The following is a 25,225-nucleotide window of genomic DNA, read 5'->3' on the forward strand; positions in this document are numbered from 1 at the left end:
CCATTTTGGCTTCTGAACCCTGGGCCATGTGCTGCCTGGGGATGTTGTTTATGTGTAAGCCATAAGTCTCCCATGTCAAACACCCACACTGTTTGAGACATTTAAATTTATTCTTGGAATTGGTTGTAATGTTGCCCGTCAAACAGACACAAATACAAAAGTGGGGAATCTGTGGAGGTTTAACTAAGCCCTTTTTAGTAAGCTAATGAGCTTAACGTGAGATACTGATCAGCAATCAGAGGAACCCGGCCCACATGCAGGCGTGTGTGCCTATCAAAAGGACAGAGGGGATCTAGACCGATGTGATTACCCATTTTTCTCTTTGGTTCCCACAGAAACGCTTTGTCTCCAATGTGTGGTTGTGAATCAGAAAGTGGAGGGGGCAGAACTGTTTACTGATTGGAGTTGGTGGTTCAACACCCAGATTCTTGTGTCCATGTGTCAGTTTGTTTGGTTAAAACTATGAACCACTAGTAGCTTCAGTAAGCAGGAACTGCAAGGCAATTCACATTATTCTCCTAATGTGACCTCTTAGGGGAATAGGTCACTTTCTCCTAAAACAGCAAGCAAAAGGCCAAAGTATGAAGCACTTACCTATTGAGATTACATCTGAAGCAAGCAGGAGCCTTTCAGAAATCCACAGAGGTTTATGTGTTTTTTCTTTAAATATGGCTACCTCTTCTTCCTAAGCATGCCTCTAACCCACTGAGCATCACTTGAAGAGCAACAAGTAGAAAAAACGAAGGCTAGACAGTACAGCAAAAGTGCACTGTTTTTATTCTTTCTGAATTTTTAAATACATTTTTCAATTTATGCCCATTATGAAAAAAACTGGATTGGAGCAAATGCAGTGCAGAGTTCAATGGGTAGCAGTATAAGTGATCCCAAGGATTATTTCAATGATGAAAAACTGAAATTGAATCATTAGTTCAGTCAGATGAAAGGTTTCTATTATATGTTTAACTCTCTAGATAACCTTCTTAGATACGTATGTGGCATTGTCAATTTAACTGTTGGTTCAAAGGATAAATAGTATATATTATTTGAAATACATCATGTAATTCAGAATGGATCGATGCAGTTACTTGTCTTCAGCAAATATCAATCTCAATACATAACCTGTATTATTAAATTTCAACTATACTCATGTCCAGAGGAAAATGTTTTTTGTGGGTACTTTTTGTAATCATGACTAATCGATAAGGATTTAGTAGAAAGTGTTCTGCTGTATGTTGTTCTAAAATGTAAAAATATGAGGGGGAAATGGGCCAGACTTTTTTCTCTTGGGAACACCAAATAACAAAATAATCACTAGTCACTGAAGTTTAAAGACAGTGACTGCATAAACTATACAAACCCTAACAAACCTAGATCTGTGATTATAAATAGTTTTGCACCAAAATTATACGTATATTGTTCTCACAAAAAATATTTAAAGTTAATTTGTTTTAAAAGTAAGATACTTGCAATGTAAGCAGTGTAAAGACCTTGGGATCTTGAAGATTTCCTTTACTGGATGTGCATATTTTAACTGTCTGCCTTCTTTTAAAACTGAAGGGGATCTTTTATTACTGCTCATGAATGAATCAAGAATGAAGGCTTTCGTTTTAGAAAGAGACCAACAGAAAACCTACTCCCACAGACAGTTTTAATGCCTTAGGTGCTGCTATCGTGTCAGGTCCCTCTTTAAAAAAAGAAATTAGATCTCAACAATGTTTTTGTCTAGTTAAATAACTAGACAAAAACATCATTTGATTCAGGTCCTTATTTTGATGAATGAAAAACTTGAGTAAAAAAATCTGTCTATTGTTTTGTCCAATTAATTGCTGCACTCTGCTCTAGTGGCTTTCAGTTCACACAGCCTGAGTCATGGTAAATGGTAATTGGTCTGCACTTGTATAGCGCTAAATCAAGTCTGAGGATTACAAAGCTCTTTACACTGTAATCAGTCATTCTTCCATTTGTACACATTCACACAGTTGTGTGGGTGAGTTACATTGTAGTCAGAGCATCACTGGGGCAGACTGACAGAAGTTAGGCTTCCATCTAATCAGTGCCACCAGGACCTCTGACCCCTACCAGAATGCAAAGGGGTCAAATGTCTTGACCAAAGCCAAATCGCCAAAGTGGCTTAGACTGTCATAAAAGGTGTTTGAACTTACAACCCATTAATCACAAGACATACCTTTACCTACTGAGTCACAGATGAAAACATTTTCAAAAAGGTATTAAACCTCTCCTGTGTGACTTTGAAAATGCTGCAATGGATTTGGTCTGCAAGAAGTCTTGAACCACACATGAAGCTGGGGGGTTCACTCACCAGTCGGTTGTATGCGGAGCTGTGTTTTTTCACTCTGCTTGCGTGTCATTGCGAACCAGCTTCCATCTGGATCCTGAATCCACTCGACTGCCTGACAGTATAGCAGCCCCTGGTCTACTGGCTGGAGCTTGTGAATGGTCAATCTGTAGGATGTGGCACTGGTTTTATCCAACCTGAGATCTCCCGCTGCCATCCTCTGCCGATAAGGTCCTCCAGAGCGTAGAACAAAGTCCCTGGACAGAGTGACCAGCTCCTGAGGTGGGGCAGTCGCATCCTCAGGGGACCGGAGGTACCAACCGACCGACAGGTGTGTATGCTGCATTGTGGTTCGAGACACCTCACAGTTGAGCTGTAATGTGTCACCCTCCACTTTGGACAGAGTCTGGGGAGGAGCTGTTACTGTCAACGAGTCAGGGATCACTGAAAAAAATGGAAAAAAAGAGAAAGTTATTATCATCATCATTATAAGGCAGAGCATGACACAACCACAAACCTGCCAAGGCAAAACCTTCCATCTGAACTGACAAGCTGAACAAGGAGATCCTTATCGGAGAAGCAGCCACAAAAGCCAGGGTAAGAGGAGCTACAGAGATACATAACTAAGAGAAACTTTTGATATGGTAACCATTAGTCATGAACTCCACAAATATAGTTTTAGAGTGGAAAGTGCAAAGCAGAAGAAGAACTGACTGAAGAAGATAAAGTCTTGTTTTCCACAAACAATGTGGTGGACACAGCAAATGTGGAAGACGATGGTTTGGTCATTTGAACCAAAATCAAACATTTTAGCTTGCAAGGAGATGTTATGTGTTGAATTTCGTTAATGCTGCATGTTATTATACAACATTATTATAGCACACAATCCACCATTATGAAACATGGGGGCAGCATCATGCTGTGGGTAGGCTTTCTTTTTCTCATCAGTAACAGGGAAGATTGGCAGAGTTGATCGAAACAGGGATAGAGCAATCCTGACAGAAATCCTATTAAAGGCAACAGGAAATTGAAATGGAAGGAGATTTACATTCCAGCAGAACATCAGTCCTGCAATACAGCTACAGTGGAATGGCTGAGTTAAAAGCCTGTTTATGTGTTAGAATGAGCCTGTCAAAATCCAGATCTAAATCCAATAGATCTGGATTGCTGCACTCTGTTGTAAAATGTGGATTATTAAAAGTGCACGAATACTTCTGGAAGACACTGTACTTACCATGTGTAATTTTTCAAATGCTGAATGCTTAAATAGCATTTTTGATTTATCATACCATTATAGGGCTGTAAAAATAAACACCCATGCAGCTCTAAGTGCCAAGTAATCTGATTCACTCTTAGAAGAAGGTGTGAGGAAAAGGCGTTAATTTAAATAGTCTTTGTTCAGATGAGACCGCCGTCCATTTTCTCATCCATATATGACTTTCAAATGACACTGCGTGTTGATGGCTTTTTCTCTATCTCGCACAGCCAGATACCTCTGGGGATGCTCTTAGCATTGCTTTCAGACTGATTACATACCATATTGATTGTTAAAGTAAACACAACACAAGATTCCACCTCAAAACATCTCAGATATTTTATTAATATTGCATGAACTAAATATGCAAACATGAAGTTAAAAATTACTGTAATACATTCCGCTTAGTTCTATCTACAGTACAAGTAAGGGGTGAAACAATAGTACAGAAAAAAAGCCAGATGGCTTGAAGAGAGGAGATGAGAGAGTGGGACACTCAGGTGCGAGGAAGGAAGAGAGACATCAAGATGTGAGAATTTCAGAAGGCTGGAAACGCTCAGCAAAGCGACAGAAATAAACATGTAAAGCTTTTTAAAGAAACATGTTTAGCTGAGCGAGTATTTTTGGACCGGTATCAGGGAGCCACAGTATTGTATATTAATGTGTGTGTGGAAGATGGAAATGGAGGATTTCAGACAGGATTTAACTTCTTGCACTCCAGGGCTTAATGTATTATTGAGAGCTAAATGCTAGCAAGGTCAGAAGGTCAGCAGGTCACAAGGCACTGCATAAATATCAAGAATAAGATGTTTAGCTAAATTTGGAAAATATTAGAAGCTGGAACTCTACATGACAGTGATTTGATAATTTTGAGTGAATTTTCAAAGCCTGGAAACTAAAGTTCTCCACATTTTTTCAACAAGTTGAGGTTTTTTTTTCCAGAGCTATATGGCTACTGGCACAATGACAGTGTGAACAATCTGCATGTTCTGCATTCTGCTTTTTTCCCCACTTTTAATACTTGACCAAAGCCAGCTCAAGACATAAGCAACTGCTTGGGGCCCCTGTTGACCTGATGTCCCTAGAGGTCTTGAAACAATGCATACAGGCTTAACAATGTGCTAACTTAAAGACACAATGCAAATATGACAATGGATTAAAGTAAATGTGCAGACAGAAATCCAATATTGATCAGAATTGGCAGATTCTGGCAAAATTCTTTTAGTTGCATCCTTAGCTTACATTTTCATGAAATAGTGCTTGCATAAATATTCAAGAAATTTTAGAGAATAGTTGTTTTATGGTGGAAGTCATTTTGCTCTAGTCCACCTCTGAATAGCTAATAGCTTCAATCTGACCGAAAGTCTAATATGTATGCATATATAATGAAAACAATATTTATCTATGGCAGGTTATTATTAAACAGAGCCCCTTTTGAAAAAAAAAAAGTCCTTTAAAGTATGGCTATGTATGCTATGTATTGCAAATTTTTTGCTCAGGTCCCTCTTGAAAATGAGATCTAGATCTCAACGGGGTTTACCTGATTAAATAAAGGAATGGTCCTTATTTATTTAAAATAAGTGGTGGAAAATGATTAATATAATATAATTCCTATTACATATACCTCAGTAATAAGATGGTAATAATGCGGAAATATTTAGTTAATTGAAATGTAACAACATACTAATATAGTGTAATTAGTATTATTGTTAGCATTACATAGTACATTGCATGACATTAGTTTGCAATAATAAAGTAAAAATCAAATAATCAATTGTGAAAATGTAGCCCTTACAACATTAGTACTAATTACAGATGAAAGAAAAAAGAGCTAAATGTACCGTACTCAGTTCTGAACGTACATATTACACTAATTGAGATGAGAAAACCCCACATTTTCTTAAGTGTATCTGGTTCTTAAAACACAGCGAGGTTTAATGACAGACAGATCAGGGATCGGTCACTGCTAATTAAACAACTGGAGGAACAAAGACAGGATGAAAGAAAAAACTGCAGCATCTCGAGTGAAGAGGCTTGACATTTGGTTGCTTGAGCTTAACAAGCCACTCTGAGACAAACAACATAAAGCAAAAGCAGCAGGAAACGAGACTAAAAAAGAATCAAGTGGGTCAGATACAGTTGCACTCTAATAAGGTGTTGCACTCAAGAGATATATAAACTAAGTCAAAACAAGAGCAAACTGCTTTCTGCAATAGTTTACCACATTCTTGAAAACACAGATATGCTCTGACTGAACACAATCCTTAAATTGCTCAAATTGAGTGTTTCAAAAGCCATCTAGCTGCAAGGGATACAAATGAAAGTTGTAGGCAGCAATAAAAAACTCATAAAACTGTCCTGCTGGTGCATTTATTTGTGGGCTATGAGATAAAAATGACTAACATGTGAATCACACGGAGATTGTGTTTGTGCCGTTTGAAAAGCTTTACATTTTCTACCGATTTGGGCTGAGTATTTGTTAGTAATGGCTGTGACGTCTGGGTGATAACAGCTCAATGCAATCTGCTCTTAAACTTGTTTTCTCCAACAGAATGATTTTAAAAAGACAGTTCAAGTCTTTGGTGGTGCCAGAGCTGAAATTGAGCTACTCCCAAGCCTATTGTTCAGCTCTTCTGAACCACAGCCGACTTTGGGTGTTCTCTGCTGCACTGGTGGTTTGCTGATGGCCTCTCTTTCAAAGCAATCCTTCAATGCCCAGTATGGTGAAGGCAAAGTTGAATCATATGGCCTCAAGCCCTCTGCATCTTACCTCCAGTGGCAATCAATCTGCACCTTTAACACATTGTCTGCAATGGGTGACTAATCTTTTATACTTGGGAGTATTTCTTTTCGGATGCCTTTTAAAGGCCTTTCAGGAGTGGTAAGGCACAGTCAGCTCCAAAATTAAGTTGTGCTACTTGAAGCCTGACACAGCACTTCATTTAGCTTCAGACTAGCTGCCACAATGTGTTGTGGGATGAATTTTTCAGGGCTTGATTATGTTGTCAACTGTAATTTCCATCTACTGATGCATAATGGTAACTGTTGTTATATTTCTCCACAATTTTAGGACCCTAATCTTCTATTTACCTTGAAAGTCAGTTCTGGAAATAGTGGCAAATTCTACCTGATAAAGTGTAAAAACAGTTTTTTCTATCAGATGTTAGGTTTAATACTGGATCTATCACCAGTTCTAAAAACTGGTGATAGATTTATGCATGAGGCAGCCATGGATTTAAAAGTTGGGATTAGTGTGAAACTTTTGCAGTCAGATTATTTTCTGGGGCTTCTGATTGATTTTTATTGCTGTAATCACTGGAAACACAACTTCAGAGTCAAAATCAAATGCAGCTTTAGTCTGGCTGACTATCATGTTAGAAGTCTGGCTCCATGAAGTCTTCATGCATCATGCATATTTATCCCGGCTACTTGGCTTACTCACATTTCTCCTGCTTTAGTTGGTCTACAAACCATTAAAGGTCTTGTTTTTCTTATCTGAAGTATTATAAAAATCTGTCTGCTCACTTTTTTCTCATAGACGTCATTCATTTCAGTTGGATTTTTGTCAAATTTTTTGGGCTGTCCAACCTTGAGGTGCAGTGTTATAAGATGGGTCTAAATAAAGCTCAGTGTCAGCACACGTTGTATAAAATATCAACATTTGAAAGCAGTGAAATATCTTATGGTTCAATGATGTTGTCAGTAGTTCTACAGAGATTTATTGTAGACAGCGCACTGCGTAATAAAGAATAGAACAACTCAAAATAGCATTATAGAGATTTTAGTTGTGTTATTTTTATAAGAAATTATAGTAGTTACTTCATTCAGCTCCAGAAACACTTATAAACATCAAAGTATTAAGATAATTTACCATTATCAGATCTTTCAATCGTCTGGTAAATATAATCCATTTGGATTAATCATTTAAGCTGCTTTAAGTGAACAATTTCTTTAAAAAAAACAAAAAAACGAGAAATAACCAGGTAGTAACACTACCTTTGACATTAGTCTCTTCTGGTCAGGTAGACCCTCAATCTGCCCTATTTACTCAGTTAGACATCAGATTAGTGTTAAGTCAGCTAAAATGATGTCAATTCAAGAGTCCAAAAACATTATATAAAACTATATATATATATCCATCCATCCATCCATCCATCCATTTTCTGTTCACCCTTGTCCCTAATGGGGTCGGGAGGGTTGCTGGTGCCCATCTCCAGCTACGTTCCGGGCGAGAGGCGGGGTACACCCTGGACAGGTCGCCAGTCTGTCGCAGGGCAACACAGAGACATACAGGACAAACAACCATGCACACACACACTCACACCTAGGGAGAATTTAGAGAAACCAATTGACCTGACAGTCATGTTTTTGGACTGTGGGAGGAAGCCGGAGTACCCGGAGAGAACCCACGCATGCACAGGGAGAACATGCAAACTCCATGCAGAAAGACCCCGGCCGGGAATCGAACCCAGGACCTTCTTGCTGCAAGGCAACAGTGCTACCAACTGCGCCACTGTGCAGCCCTATATATATATATATATATATATATATATATATATATATATATATATATATATTGTATTTAGTTCCATCAACATAAGATTTTGATCTTGGTAAGGTTGTTAACTTCTCTCACTCAAGTCAACAATGAATGAATGGCAGCCTCAAATAGACCTACAGTTACCACAACGACGCACCTACGTTACAACCTGCCTTTGCCATAGCAACCCTCCCACATGATGCTTTGCGGCCGCTAAGAATAGTCCAGAGTTACTGTAACAACTATACCCACCAAGACCAACCTGATAGCCAAACTGATTCACATGCCCCTCTCAGATACACTTGTGCAAAGCTAAAAAAAAAAACAAACCAAAAAAGCAGCGACATCAGCATTGTTTGCTGCACTTCTTCAAAGGATATTTAACACTTTTACTTCGCATCTTTGCGACGAAGCACTGCAAGAATCAGACGAAATCAGTCCGTCTCTGCCTTTTTCTGACAGGCTAAAATGGTAAACAAACCAAGATCCTCCAACAGCCCTGCTGACCTCAATCTGCAAGGGATTAGGAACAGCATGAGATGACAATCTTGGGCACTAACCCTCATGTTTACCACTTGTGAGGACAATGTTGTGACTTATTCTACCTGCTGGGTGCTAAACTGTTACCATCAGAACAGCCTTAAAATATTACTTTGGATACATTTAATATTTGGCTTTCAAATGCTAAGAGCTTAATGTTGTGAACATTTTGCCATTTCAAAGAAATCATGAGTGCATGAGTGAATTCAATCTCATCTGAAGTCTTTATTTATGCAACTTAAATGTGACTTAAGTTTAGATGGCATACTGGAATCTGCATCTTCACTAAGCTAAAAGAACTTGACACAATTTCAAACAGGTCAAAAGCTCCTTTTAATGTTTATTTAAAATCAGTTTAACTTAAAAAAAATCTGGAGATACTCCACTGGAGAAGTTTTATCAAATAATGATGAAAGCTGTTTTGATTTGCACATTTACAAATATATAATGCATGCAATTGTTAAGGTTATGAGAAAATTAAATAAGTTTGTGATATATTTGAGTGTCTTAACTGGAGAAACAGTTTTTTTTTGGAATAACGAACAGAAGAGCCTGTAAAGAACAGATTGACACTGACATGTCAGGGGATTTGTTAATTTTGTGCGACAGATTGTAGATTCTATTGAACATATGGAAAAACAACAGAATTTTGGGGAGAAAAAAAACTGGATAATTTAAAAAAGGTCGATGATTGAATAAGTCTGTACAGGCTGGCTTCAACCAAACAGATCGACAAAGCAGAACCAGGAGAAAAAAAACAACAAAAACCAAACAAACTCAAACTTCTATTTAGTTGAAAGACATTTCTGTTTTTCACAAAAAATGTTTTATAAAACTCATGCTATTATCTTAAGTTATGTCAGTTTCACTTGAGATCTTGATTTTTTAACAGTCTTTCCTCTAAAATTTAAAAGTTGCTCCAACAAAAAGAAAATGATTGGTATGGAAAAACTATCCTTCTGTGTCTGAAAAGACTCCAGCTTTCTGACTATTTAAAATCTGCGAACAATATCCAAGCTTTTGTAGGTCCCAAAAGTCATCTTTTAAATATTGTTTACTTATGACTTTAATGGACATAAAAAAAATTAAATTCAACTATTGACTGTAAAATGTAATTAAACGTAATGACTAAAACAAAAACGGAAATTAAAAATTGGGAATTGCACTTTTTTGTTGACCGAGTTAGTTCACCAATAAATCAAGTGAAATCTGAAACTTGCACTTAAAAACTCTCCATATTTATCAGTTATTTTGATTGGCACCGACACCATCAGTTCGCTGTAAGTCTTTTAACCTCTCTTTCTGCTCTACCCCATCTTGAGCATTAGCTTTCATCTCCCTATATTCCTGATCTTCCCTTACATTTTTTAGCTTTTTGAAGTGACTGACGCTTGTCAACCCTCCAGCTGGCCTTTTAAGTCTAAACACGCGAGGTGAGAAGTGCGAGGGGGCTAAAGGATGCCAAGACGAGTGGGGGGGATTTTGCAAAAGATGACACGAAGAGGAAAAGATGATTATTCATGAAGTGTCATCTGTGCGCTCGGCATGCATGCAGCTCTTAGCATCTTTTCACACCGTGGCATTACAAAAGCAGAAAAGATGATGTGAAGTCAATGGAAAATCAAATGGTTGTGTTGTGTTTTTAAGTATTAATGCTTGCGGAAATGTTGTGTTTTCTTTAAGGATTTTGAGCATATGAGAGTCAAGGTTAATCCCTTCTGTCTTTTCATAAGAGAGGTTGATTAGTGGAGGAAATGCTGCGATTTATGTTGGCTCTTGTCATTGCTGAAAATGTTCATCTTTAGTTGTGTTGGCAACTAAACCTGCCTGTTTTTATTTATTAAGAACTGAATTTGTACAATCCTCCCATAGTGTAGAATAATAGAATAATAGAATGTAGAATAATTATGAGTGGGAGTATTGTCACAATGATTCTTCATAAAATTACTTTTCAAAACTCGGTAAGAGATTACTGCGCAAAATATCAGCGTATGCAGGCCATTTTCAGACTTTCAGGTCTAGTCATAAGGTTTCAGGCAAAAGTTTATTGTCAGAAAAACAACGACTGAGCTCTTTGGTCTCAATAAAACAATAATAATGTGTGGAGGAGTTAAGGTGAGACTTTCATGTCTAAGAATATGGTGCCAGCTGTCATGCATGATTGTGCTGAAACTTTGCCGAGGGTCTGTTTTACTGTCAGTGATACTAGTGTGCTGTAAAAGTAGAAGGTACAGTGAAAGAGGAAGAACTGTCTCCAAATTCTTCATTTGCCGAGAGGACTTATGAAAATACCTCATAAATTTAAACAGGTGCAACCAATTCTTGAATTTCAACTTTTTGCAGTTTTTGGTTGGACAATTATACCAGAATAAAACAACATATTTAAGATAAATCATTACCAAAAAATTACCAAATTCTTTTGATATTCACATTTGATTATTTCTAAATCTCTGACTTTAACTTTACATCCATATTCTAAAGTGACAAATATTCATATCTATTTTCTTTTAACCAATTTTACAGACACCCGCTCCAGCTGTTCAGCGGTGGTCGGGCTGGGTTAAGGTCTTGAGTGTCTGTTTGTGTGCATGTGTGTTGCTACAAAGCAAATAGCCACTTGGCAGAGCCAGCAGGGTAATTATCGTTAATTACTCTGTGAAACTAAGAGCACTACTGAAGGGAACAGAGTGAGTGGGTGGGATCCTCCGCTTCTACTTCATGTGAGTCCAGCCCCAAGACACAGCAGACATCACTCAGTGACCCAGAATGCCTGCAGCAAATGCAGATGTACTAGGTCGGAAGGTAAGACATAGAAAAATAGGTGCGGAAGCTCTGCCTACACTTGACTTTTGTAATCCAACATCATAGCCATTCACATCCTCTGTGGCTTTGTTATTTTCTGCAAGAGCTGCTGATGAGTCAGAGTGAGGGTTGAAGTGGTTCTACTGGGATATTGGAAGAGAGAGGGAGGATGAAAAAAGACAGAGGAGGGAGAGAAAGAGGAAGAAAATAACTAAGATGAGCAAAAGGCCAATGTTCGTTTAGTTGATGCATCCAGTACACACAACTCTGATTTCAGTCCAGGTAGATGAAAAAAAAAAAAAAACATTACACAAAGATTTTTTTGTCACCTACATACAGACAATGTCCCTCACATTGTCTTCAGCTTCCTGAATATAAGAGGATGCTACAAATCTGTTAAATAACAGTTTTTTTCTCAAATCACAAGAAAAACTATTTCAAACATCTGAGAGCAAACTCTTGTAAGCTGAGGCCTATACGCTCTATGTTCCCAAGGGTGCCAGCTTAAAGCAAGAATAAGGAGGGAAAGAAGAAAAAAAAGGAGGCAATATCTGGATAATGACTTGGAACTGCAAATAAGAGACATGTGGTAGCCTTCTGTAATAGAGAACAAAGGAAAGAGTAGGAGAAAAAAGGACAAGAGTTGAACGGTTTCACTTGGGATCGGTGTCCACAGCATGGGGTACATCCATAATAGAAAATATGCATGTGATCAAATGCAGCCTTTCCCCTAATTTAATTTGAAATACAAAACAGTTCTTTTTAAGTATTGCCCATTCAGTTGTATGAGTTTGTGTATTATTATGCAAAATATGTGCACAAAGGTTGATGTATGTGGGCCTGAGAAAAACCACTTAAGCTCAAAGGAGAGGCAAAATGTTTCTCGTTTTAAGATGGCAACTGTCAGCTTATTGGCTAAAATGAGGACTGATGTCAGCAGGTCTTATCAGTTGCAGACAAGCAACAGCTAACAAGGCTCTATTAAGCCTGAAGTACCCAGAAAAACAATGCCACTGACCACTGATTATTGAGTAAAGCAAAAGCTCCCCTTTCAAACACTGATGTCTACTCTCTGCAAGTTTGGCCCTCCACTAAATGTGCTTATGGGCATTTTTCAAATCACATCTTCTTCCACGTGATTAAAAAAACAATTGATTGTCATGTGTTGGTTTTCAGTTTTATGGAATATCACAAGAATATCACCCACTCCAGTTCCAGGGCTTAACTAGAGCGTGTGCTGAAGCAAGTTTTAACCGATTCTTTCATCAGCTTGGCACAACTGATTACATGGAAGGAAACATCCTCTTTTCCAAACACATTCAAAGAAAATTTACTTGACAAATATTGACTGAAGGGGGATTAAAGAAATTATTATGAGGAAGACATTGAAAAAAACCCAATAGCACTGAGTCAGAAGAACCATCTGTAGGGGCGAGAATCACATCCGGAGCAGCATATTGATTAACTTAAACTAATATTCAGATAGGAAACTGGAACAATGGAGACGATGAGCTTGTAGTATCACTACTGTACTGAGTGACTTTTATGTAATGTCAAAGTTGAATGTTTTAAAAGGATTTTTGTCCTAAGTTAGGCAGATCCAAATTTAAGAGGATCTGCTTAACTCAGGACAGATCCTTTTGAAAAGGGCTTCATAACATTTTAATTGTTGGTTTCCATCCATCCACCTTGAACTCCTGATGAGCATTCGTCTGGCCCCGGTAAGAGTTGGTTCTGATATAGCACCAGTTCGCTGGTACCACAGTCAGTGATTGCAGTGGAGAAAACAAAAAGAACTGAACTTTGCAAGCACTTGAACAAATTTAGCAGTACATGTGTACAGGTGGAATTAGTTTATTTTATCAATGTGGTTGAACTGTTGGAATAACCTAACATCCTTTCAAGTCATAAGACATTCTGCAGATATATGCCATTTAATTTAATTAACTATTTGATTAAGCTTAATATATGTACAGATGTGGTAGCACTTTTGAGAAAAGAAAACCTTTGGGAGTAGTTTTATTGGAACATATTTTTGTTAACTTTTAATTAGCATGATTTTGACATATTGCTTTTATTTAAGTAAAATGTCTGGTTACTCTGTGATTAACTTCACTGAATGAAGAACAAACATGTTTAACTAAAAATGCAGCAGACACAGACCTGTAGTCTCCAACCCTAATCTGTATACATTTCTTGGTAACAGCGTTTGAAATACCAGGATTTGCATATAATGTCATATTTTTGGCTGTCTGATTAATAATTTTAGAATATTAAATCATGTGTTATGAACAGTTACTCACTGCTTGAGAAGCCTTTTGACTTTACTTTTTAATGTTTACTTAATTAAAGCTTAAGTCCTTCTAGGACTGTTGCGTTTTACTTCTACTTGTAGTGCTGCTCTTACAATAAGATTTTTGGGAACTCGGACTCACCCCATGTATGTATAATTGCTTTCTTAATCACTCCTTTACAAAAAACACCAACATAAAAAATAAGCCTTTAAACTGCCTTGGGCACCCTACCCCATAGAGTCAGACAATTTGGGCCATGATAACCCTGAGAAGCCATGATGGGTGTCCCTTATTTTCATTTCTAAAAGATGGCAACCCTACCAGTCAATCAGGTGTGTATATAAAATCAAAGGGTATTTCCACTAAAGGTTTCTCTTGATTAAAAGAGGTTGGTTGTTTGTAATTTTTTTTTTTTTTAAAGTCATAGCATTTTCAAAGTTGCAATTGTCACCAACAGAATGGCATTTGTAATCAGGTTTGACTGAGAAACAGCAAAGGTCATAATCAGTCTATTCAGGAGTAAAACACAAAGACCACACTTCCTAAGTTGTGCTGTTAGAATTTAAAGCAATATATGACTGAGGGATGTCCTGCATTGTTGTCAGTAGATTGACAACAATTTTTCTCAGTAAATGATAGTAATTTTCATTTCACAATTATCTTGTGATAAACTGGAATAAAATACAGTGTAGAATATGCAATCAAAAAGAGTGCAGAAATTACCTTTAGCTGAATATAAACCTTAGCAATCAAAACATCAACAATCTGAAAAAACAACAGCCATTGTATATTTTGTTGAATTAAAATGTAATTATATATAACAAGCCGACCGTTCCCTCTTTGACTCGGGTCTAAAGTTTGACACAAACACATCTGAAGGGTTTGTCAGAGTCAAGAGTAATTTTCACATTGCTGAATATAAGCTTTAAAAGTTGTGTTTTTATTGGCACAACATTCTCAAATGTAATTAAAACACCAGAGCCCTGCATTTGCATAAAATAGTAGCTCTTTGGCATCTACAAAATTTCTTTGACTAATGTAAGGTTCCAAAATATGTCAGCCTTCTTATCTAATATATTCATCCAAGCAGAGGGCTGAGCTGGAAATTGGAGGTCTTACTAATGTCTCTTTTGTTGCATATTAAGTATTGCATTTTCCGTATGCAACTGTCAAATGAAGGTAAGACCACTGGTCAAATGGCAGAAGATCCTACTGTCTGAACGCAAACCATTATCAGCAAAAGCGGATGGATGGATGGATGGATGGATGGATACTAAAAATATTTTTTATTTCTCTGCTCACAATTTTCTCTGTCCACACTTTCCAAGAAAAAACATGCCTGCAACATTCTAAATTCTCAAGTAAAAAGGACTAGTTCTTTATTTCTTGAATACACTTCATGTCTCAACCAAAAGGCTTTTTCAGATCTAATCATGAGTTGGACTTATTGGGCTTATAAGTTGTAGTCAAAACAACCACACTAGCTGTTAAGGTCAGTATTGAGGTCAATAAGGTCCCACTGGTGCTGTCCACAGTTTGGTTCAGAGTTTAGGTCTTTGTCATTTGAATATCCAAACATGTCTTCTTACAACAGCAACAGTCAAGTTGTTTTGGTCAAATGTCTCAAGGTGTGAATAGCTGTTAAACCTAACAAGACAAATCAGGATCAGAGCTGCCCTTTATGTGTTAGAAAGATGAAACCTGAGGATGCCACCGCCTCAGTTTATCATTGGGTTTTCATACTCAATGTCGATGACTTCACTCCAGTGTTAAACCCAAATTGAGCTCACTACAGTTCTAATTGCGAGTCTTGACCCAAGGAGCTGCCGGTTTTATGTTGGGCCATTTTTTCTGTAGTTGGTTAAGTTATCTAGTATACAGCTCTGAACATTCCTCTGCTCTGGACTGAAAATACCACACTGTTGAACTTCTATTTTGTTGTTTTATCCCTGGGGTGAATGTGTTCCTGTCAGAGAATGGTGTTATGTTGAAACTGTACCATAATATTCCACTTGGAAAATATCCTTGTGGTTCAGTTCCCTTCTATTTAAAAACTTAGGATTGTCATATCCTGCATGACTGAGTATATATAATGCATCCAAAACTATTGTTTTTCTCAGTGGAAAATTGCAGAAATCCTGTCTCTGTAAATGATTGTTTTCTATACACTGTTTTTAAAAGGATTAAGAATGCATTTAAACTGTACAGCTAAAAACAAATTGCTCCAACGCTAGTGTTTTAAATGTGAAACTATAATGTCAGTGAATGTCTGACACTACGTTCAAATGATCAAGCAGAACTCCACACTGTAATACCATATGACCCCCAATCAAATCAAAAACTGTGAAAAATAAATGAAATAGAAGAAGTAGATGAAGAGAGGAGGTTATAGCTGAAAGGGGTGAGAGGATATGAGAGGTCTCAAAGTTGCTGTTATGAGATTTTAGCGTGGAGATGTGAAGTCTTCTGCCAACAAAACATCACTGCCAGTGGGTGTGAGGGGATGTGTGTATGTGTGTCCTGTACTCGAACATAAAAGGTCACACCAGCTGAAAGAGAAACTGGCCTCCACATTTAATAAAGGGATCTCCAAGTATTCCTTTATCTCTTGTTACACCGTCATTCATTCCCAGCCTGCTTTTCTCCTCTCATCAAGAAGTCCTTCCATCAGTCTGCCACCACTTAATGCAGTTCTTGGTTAGTGTATTTTTTTTACTGTAAGTGAACTGACTTATCAGCTCCTAATTATCACTTCTTCTGTTTTTCATCACTTTCCTCCTCCAGTTCATCATTCTCCTCCCGATGGCTTTGCAACACAGTATTCCATAAACACAGAGTGTGTTAAGGGAAAAGATGGGATACAATTCTCAATCTTGCTCTGTGAAGATAGACTGTTATAAAATCAGTACATAGACTTTATAACAAATATATGTTATAAGATTTGTACATAGATTTTATAACAAATCTATGTACTGATTGTCTGATTGAAACATACTTTGGATTTTACGTGGTAGACCAGCACAATGTAGAATACCACCATAAGGGGTCAAGATTCCTTGTGCCAGCTCCAAGTGCGGATAAATGCAGAGGGTTGTGTCAGGAAGGGCATCTGACGTAAAACCTAAGTCAAATCAAACATGTAAATCACAAATATATCCTGGTATGCAAGACAGTAGTGAGACCAGTGATGTGGTAAGGTTTAGAGACAGTACCATTGAGGAAAAGACAGGAAGCAGAACTGAAGGTTGCAGAGCTCAAGATTTGGAGGTTGTCTTTGGGAGCTCACAGCTCACAAGCTGTCCCTGATGAGGGGCAAGTTTATCAGTTAATCAAGTTTGACATTTTAGAGGTAAAGTCAGCAAGGCCAGACTAAGATGGTTTGGATATGCTCATAGGACAGACAATGGTTATATCAATAAAAGAATGCCAAGGTTAACTTGGAACCACCATGCAAGAGACTGAGAGGGAGACCAAAAAGGAGATTTATGGGTGTGTAGAAAGAGGACATGAAATTATTTAGTGTAAGAGTAGAGGAAGCAGAGGATGGGACCAAGTGGAAGCAGACAATTCACTGTGGCAACCCCTGAAGGGAATAGTCAAAAGGGAAGTAGAAGAAGACTAGAACAATGTAGAACACAAGTGTGAAGTCGAAGCTGAAAAGTACATGATTTTCAGTTACTGTTCTTTTATAACAAATAATCTGAGAAGTGTGTCCAGAGTCAATACTCACCATAAACACCTTTTTCTGCAAATACGGCCACAAATGTTGGGGGTATGTCTCTACCAGCTTTGCACAACAGCACCAACATTTTGCCTGTTCTTTGCAAAATAGTTCACGCTCAGTTTACAGATTGGATTGAGAACATTTATAAATAGACATTTTTAAGTCTTAACAGGCCGTTCCTTCCAACACATTTTCTTTAATCTCTAGTTGAATTTTAGTTGTTTTGCAACTTCTAAAGCCAGGTTCACACTGTGTGATTATTGGTCCTCCAAGGCAAAATATTTCCTTACAGAAAAATTGTGAGAAAATCTCAGGTCATGATCCTACTTCTGTGATAAATTGGTATTGGTATTTGTGAAGTTAGTTTTCCACCTTTTACATGAAGGGTAAAAGATTTTATTTCATCTGACCAGAGTGTTTGATTTGACCCCTAACTTTCAAGAGGAAACAGACATGTTGTATTTTTGCAGATAATCACAATATGGTCGACCCTTTAAATGTGAAGAAATTTCTCAAGGTACTTGACTTTATATGCGGGTATCAGCAACACTTCAGAGTTTTACTTGTTAGAAATTTGATAAATTACGTCTCCTTTCTTCACTTTGCCTGTCACACAAAACCTCATTAAAAGTCATGATGTTCGTGACTTTAGCACGAAAAGAAAATCTCAAATATATTTTTGCAAAGCAGAGGGTTGTGTCATCTTATGTTTCAGCAATAAAGAAACAAATCCAAGCTCTTAAAAGAGGCACAATAGGGATAAACAGCCAACCTGGGTGGCTTGTAAACCCAGCCAAACACACAGGTAGTTAAGCTTGAAGGAATGACAGCTCTCTGACCCCCCTGAGTTAGTCGAGTAGGCATTTCCGCTATGGTGCAGAGGTATTCCCCCTTTTGCACACACACAAACAAACCCTCACTGAGGGGTGTGAGTCAGCTACACTGTGCCCCATAGTCTCAAAGGATGTGCTGCTCATTAGCACAAAAATTTGGAGGAACACACAGGAGGTTAATAACAGAACAAACTGGAACTAAACAAGATCTGCTGCCATGTATTCCACTATAAAACAGTCAGTAGGCCATACATGATCTCAGCATCACACATGTTCCAAAGTGTTTAATCTTAACAAACCTATATTTTCTAAGTGTAAACTTAGCATCTACACAACCTCCTATATGCCTCTCTGACATAGATGCAAAGGATATAAAGTTGTCTTTAAAGAAAAATGCTACAATGATGCAGCATCCAAAAGAAAAAAGCTGTCTAAGAGCATAGATTAAATCACACACACACTGAGCTTGAGAGGCCCGGGGAGGACCTTGAGGTATTGACCCGGTCTTTAAACTTCACAGATTTCCATCTGATTGTGAAAATATGTGAAGTCCCAGAACAAGCTTGACCTAGACCAGTCCAAATGATCCTTTGAATACTGTAGGAAACCTCCAGAGGCGCTACTTTCTTTCCAGCCACGGATTACAGGTTTTGCTGGCAGGTTGTTGGTTTATATTAACATGGCATTATAAGAATTAGAAAAACTTGAAATATACAGGAGGGATCTTCAACTCCAGACTTTGAGGGCTGATGTCCTGCAGCTTTGAGATGTGTCTCTGCTTTAACACACCTGAGTCAAATAATTAGGTCATTAGCATGACTCTGGAGAACTTCCCTGCACACTGAGGAGGTAATTCGCCCATGTCATTCAGGTGGGTCTGAAAGTCCCTTGAGGACTAGAGTTTAAGGCCCCCAGGTATATAAAGCTAGTTTAGCATTTTTAAAGTGATTTTTCTTAAATTTATTATCAGTACCTTCCAAAGAGAGATGCCACATCAGAGAGAAATGCAGAAGATTAAAGAACTTCTCACAGTGATGGAGGCAAACCAGCAAAATTATCTGTCCATTAAACCAGATTTTTGTCACTTAAAAACAACTCAAACTGAAAAGTTTCTTTCCATGAGACTTTCAGCTGCATTGTTCTGCCTGTTTGGCTGATTGTCAGTTCAGCTGGATAGTTTCCAACCAACTAGTAGACCAGAAAAAGCAACAACAAAAAATATATACATATATAACAAACATCCAAAAGTTTACTTCACTTTTGTCATGCATCTCAGGCAGCTCTATACAGCCGGTTGGATCAACCGGCTTAACTTGCATGATAATAGGAATGTTTGGCTTACAAAATGGCATGAAACTAATAGAGGGAGTGCATATAATTAATACCCATTGATACTGTGTTGTCTTCCATAGATATAGCATTTTTAGCTCCAGTTGTTTGAAATTGCAAAAATACCCTAAGACGGAGGGTCCGGTAGGCTAACTGTTAGCCTACCGGACTGGAGAAGTTCTTCATTTCTTTACAAACTCACTGGCATTCAACATATTTTTACTACAGTTATGATTTTACAGAACCTTATTAAAAACAGTCAACTTAACATGGTCTAGCAAATGAGCAAAATAGTTCTGGGGTTCATGTTTTTCTAGGAGACGATGTGCCTATGACAAGGCCAACCAGTTGTTGTTTATGGTGTTGAGCTTGATCTCATATGATTGTTTTGATAAAACAATCATACCAAACTACAGAGATATGAAAGGAGCAAACTATCCAGAGTGTTTTTTATAAGCCTCTCCTTCAGTTGCAACAATAAAAATGCAAGAAAACATGTAAATTCCTAGTCTAAGACAAAATTCAACACAATCCTGTACAAATCATGTAAAATAGTCAAATAGGGGGCTCCAACTCCCCATTAACTGCATACATAAAAACAATACGTTTCCTCATTGATTCTGCATCCTAATTGCTGCTGCCGCCCTGGGCAACTGCCCATATGACCCATATGTAAAAACAAAAAAAAACTGGTGATGTCATAGTCTTTCTTGTATAAGTTTTTAATTGTACATTTTTTTTCCATCAAGCTGTAGACTTAATAAATTCTAAGAAATATAAATTCTAAACTAAAGAGAAATTAGAAATGATCCAAATATGTGAAAATGCCCCTCCAGAACAACCAATACAGAACTTGGGGCTGCAGTGAAAGTCTCTCCTTGGAAAGTCAAGATCAAGAGTTGGTCGTCATGCCTCACCTCTCCAGCATTGCAGAGTTGACTCTGCTCCCCAGGCAGTTTCACAGCTATTCAGTTGTGACAAAAAACAACCTGCATGTTGTTCGGTAAACAACTCGGTAATGACAACAGAAATGACTCACATTTTTGACAGGTGAGACGGTGACGCAGGTTACTTCAATGACTCGGAGGCAAATGTCCTTAACTGCTTTGAACACCTGACTTTCTAAAACTTTAAAGTAGAATTGAAGAAGTTCTTTCAGATGAGATAGAACATAATGTCCATATCTGCCTTTAATTCATATACTTGAGAGATATTTTCTCAGCTTTCCTCATAAATAAACAGTTCCAATTGACTGGTATAAAGAAGCAACTTCCTTCCTTTCTTACACTGCGAATGGAGCTCGTTTCCATGAAACTCTACTGATAAATTTAAATAATTTTAAAGTAATCTTGATCCTTGTTCTTTATTAAGCTTTTCACTGAACAACAAAATATTTTATTGCTGTTTTTATACACCGCACATGAGCCACTAACTGTGTAGAGTATAACGCTTCCCAAATTGCATCAACTGTTCTCCGTGTCCCAATCCTTCTTGTAAAACAATTTTAAAAGTGAAATTGCTGGGAAAGTAAACCATTTTTAATTTAGCCTTTAAAGAACAGATTGTATTAAAATGAAGACAGACATTTGCAATAAACACATTGATTGTAAAGGTTTGTTTTTGCTCTAAGTGCAAATAGCATTTATAGAGCCAGTGTAACATGCCAGTGATAAGAAGGGAATAAATCTCTCATGTGCCTCCAGAAATAACCTAAAACATAAACGTAAACACACTTTACTCATAACAAAACCACTGCATTTACTCTTGCTTTAATATTCTAGCAGCATCATCTACTAAGCAAAATGGCAGAGATTAATTATGATAAAAACACAATGCTATTTACAAGGAAATACAGCAATTCAAAGCGGAAAAATCTTTTGTGAGGATGATCACCAATGATGAGACATGTTTAGTACACTTAATGGCTAGTTAATTATGGTAACTTAAATGGATACCCTGAATATGTTAGGCTTGCATCTTTGTACTTACTCCTTATGTATGTACAAAATATAATCAAATGAATTTAATAACTTTGTGCTTGTGAAGCCTAGACTGTCCTCGGTTTTATTAAAAGGAAAGTCAAGTAACATGATGTGTTTTTCTTCCTCTGGAAGCAGCTCTACATTTGGTTGTCCTGCCCTAGTTGGACGATCCTGCACATTTTCTTCTGCTGTTAACAAGTTATTTACTATCGGTATAAACTACAAAGGATGCAAGATACCCTGACATCCTGATATTTTCTAGCTTATTCTGACTAATAGCCTGTAGAGATAAGTGGCAAACAGTAAGTACATCTTTTATAAATTTCTATGCTTTTATGATTTTGGATTCTTTAATCTTTTTATTTTATTATTTTTTTTGGCTTCATCTTTACTCAAATATTGAAATAGATGAATCTGTGGGTTGTGACTCTCTATGTCCTTCAGGGTTAGATTTAGAACCTGGAACAGGCCAAATTATTTATAAGCTAAAATGCTAGGATTGAGACATGTAGACTGTAACTCATAAATGCCTTTAATATTATACAGCTATAACCTTGTAAATTTTGTCTTGTTTCCTGCAGCAGCAAGCATCTGTTTTATACTAAAACCTCTAACTGTCCCAAAGAAAGTTGCCTCTACACAGCATCAAAATGAGCCTTTACGTATATATATATATATATGTATATAGAAATGAAAAATAATAAAAATAAAACAGCATTTTAAGAAGATTATCTCCAGAGGCAGAAGAATCTAAATAAATGCAATATCTTGGCTGACTGTGCTTATTGAGCAAAGCGCTGTAATGGGTTTCACCATATTCTCAATAATGCAGAAATATAAAAATACACAGAAATGTAAAAAGTCAAATTCCTTCATTCTAAGAGTTTTTGGGGTTTTACGTAATATTTCAGAAATGCTTTTAATTAACCTTCCTCCTGATCTAATTAATAATAATAAAGACTAAATAATTTCATAACCTGGTAGAGCTTAAGGTCAGTGTGACGAGCTGGTGACCTGTCCAGGGTGTACTCTGCCTTTTACCCAATGACAATACATTTATATCTTTATAAACTATGAAGATATAAATGTATTGTTTTATATAAACAAAACAAATAAATAAACAAAATGGAAAAAAAAAACATATTAAGAATAGTTCTGCTACAACATTACACTTCTTTTACAGATAAATATGTAATTTTTTTTCATTATTACAATTTTCTCCTTTCAAAAATAGACCAGTAATCTGAGTAATCACACCTAAAACTTAACTAAGTTAACATTTCCCACAATGCCATACGGTCTGCTAATCCTCTCTCTAAAGACTAGCATCATCTACAAACTCATTTTGCATAAAATTTGTTTAGATCCAACAAATAAATGTAACAAATGCAGACCACATAATAAGGAAACATTGCTGCTGGTTCCCTGATAGCAGATATTTTGAACCTGAAAGTAAAGGAATTACAAGATTATGAACCAAAGCACATGCCCTTAACCTTTATCTGTTTTTATTAATCTCAAAACAAAGTACATCAAAGAGAATGATGTCGGCTGTCCATGTGGGTTTTCAGCTCTGATGTCTTTAATGAAGTGAAACAAATTCAAACCTTTAAGTATTCAACCTACCAATTACTGGGATCATGGTGAACTTTATCCATTTTCATCACTAACTAAACAGTAAATATGACTGACAGTTAATGTGGCAAAACAAATAAAAACTTCCACAGTTTTCACAGTGTATTTACAGACCTTTATTTTGCATATGTCCATTCTTTCTCATTGTAGAAAACAATTCAACAATAGAGTCAACAAAAGGAAAAAGGTGGGAGAGCAAAAGAAAAGAAAGGTAGGCAGTGAGTGAAGGCTTGAGCTTTGTTACTGGAGGATGGTGACGTGCAGTTAAAAGGCTGAATGTTGTGATAAGAGAGGAATCCGTGGTGAGGAGAGGCTTTCTAATATGAGACGCTGTTTACACAAAGGCAGAAGAGGAGGAATTAACTCTAAGTAACACACAAACACTTGGGAGCTCACATTCATATCTATACGATATATACACACTCAGTTCGACACTACTTCTCATTGAGGCCCAGCCAGGAAAAAGAGCTTGACTGAGTGTGCTGCGAAGATGGAGAGTATGCAAGAGATTAAAAAGGCAAAGTGTGAGAGGAGGGGTAGTCTGAAGAGAGGTGGGAGTATGAAAGACAAATCTTCCTAAGAGCGGTTGAGGAGTGCTGTGTGCCAAGCTATCGTTGACAGAAATCCTTTTGACTATCAAAGATGTACTCATCATACCTAAACACATCAAATATTCTTCCTGTCCCTCAATTCAGAATTGCACTCCTCCTCTTCCCCTCCTCAGTGTCTTTATCCTTCATTTTACTTCATCATCTTTTCAACTTTTCCATCACTTTTGATTATTTCCAGGATTCCAACTAATTTTTCACATCGAAACTACAAGGTTTTCTAGGTAATACTTTTTTTGAGTTTGTATTTTGGCCATTTTTACTGTAAAAGTTCACAGTGAATTTTTGTGTTCATATTTCAGTTATTTATGCTTTAAATATGCTTAAACAACTGGAGGTTTGACTGCCTGGATGGAATAATCTTTTAGATATTAAAGTACAGACTACAGTCTGCAAAATACAAATATTTTTTGAGTTTCTATTTCCATAGTGCTCAGTTCTTGAATAAGCAAATGCAGTTGCAGACATTCCCAGAATTCAAGAACTCTGGATATCCAATCTGCCCATGTCTTTAACAAACACAAACTTCAACAAACACTGTTTACTCAGAAAGACAGAGAAACAAACAGAGAGCTTCCAAGACACGATTTATGTGTTTTCTCCATGGCTGCGGTCCTGGAGGTTCTTATTACATGTGGTGAGTTCTGCTCAGACAGCCAATAACAGTGTGTATGCTCGCACAGAAGCACACAGATGCGGCCACGCAATACTCTGTCTACCTACAGGCACGGACACCACAGCCCAACGATCGTTCATGCAGCCTCCCACTTGTATTATATAAACTGATTTTATCAGGTATACAATGGTCCAAATAATTCTTAGGTTATCACTGCCAGGGTGTGCATGCTGGTTTTTCCTCTCATTTTGTCCCTTCTACACCCCTTCCAGGAGCTCTCACTGGTTACCTTCATCTCTCCTCCATTGTTGCTGCAGCCCCAGATGGTAAAGCACTGTGACCAATTAAGACCTCCCTGAGGACAGGACCAGTTATAGCCCCAGCCATCTGACCATTTTTATCTACTAGTGAGTGTGAGTGTGTGTGAGTGTGTGTGAGTGTGTGTGTGGGTGTGTGTGGGTGTGTATGTAAAACCTTTTATAGCAAATCACTGCATTTTAATCAGAGTACAAAGCCCTTGGTTTTAGGCAAGTTCCACACACCTGCCTCCCTAAAAAGCGGCACATTGCCATGTAGATCCCAGGGCAGTCACCGTAATGATTATAAACCCAAAGCCAAGAGGATCTAGGCTATCATTTTGTGTAAAGCAGAGGTCAAGTGTGATGCCAGCCAGAGGTGGGGAAGCTAAGCGGCAGCACATGTGTTGTATCACTGTGAGAAACAGAGTCACTGAGGGACCGCGGCTAAGCGAGGGTGGCAGTGCTCTGTCAC

At 37.5% G+C, this 25,225-nt stretch overlaps 1 protein-coding gene across 2 annotated transcripts in view; it reads right to left on the reverse strand.

Annotated features, from left to right (window-relative positions):
- The window catches only part of igsf3 (immunoglobulin superfamily, member 3), a 108,862-nt gene that overhangs the window by 40,535 nt on the left and 43,102 nt on the right, over window positions 1-25,225 (reverse strand). For both annotated transcript variants that reach the window (XM_028023391.1, XM_028023390.1), the window contains exon 3: window positions 2,321-2,740. In XM_028023391.1, the coding sequence (XP_027879192.1) occupies window positions 2,321-2,740 (420 nt within the window). The remainder of the gene's footprint in view (window positions 1-2,320; window positions 2,741-25,225) is intronic.

Source organism: Xiphophorus couchianus, chromosome 7 (genome assembly GCF_001444195.1).
Source record: "Xiphophorus couchianus chromosome 7, X_couchianus-1.0, whole genome shotgun sequence".
Lineage (NCBI taxonomy): Eukaryota > Metazoa > Chordata > Actinopteri > Cyprinodontiformes > Poeciliidae > Xiphophorus > Xiphophorus couchianus.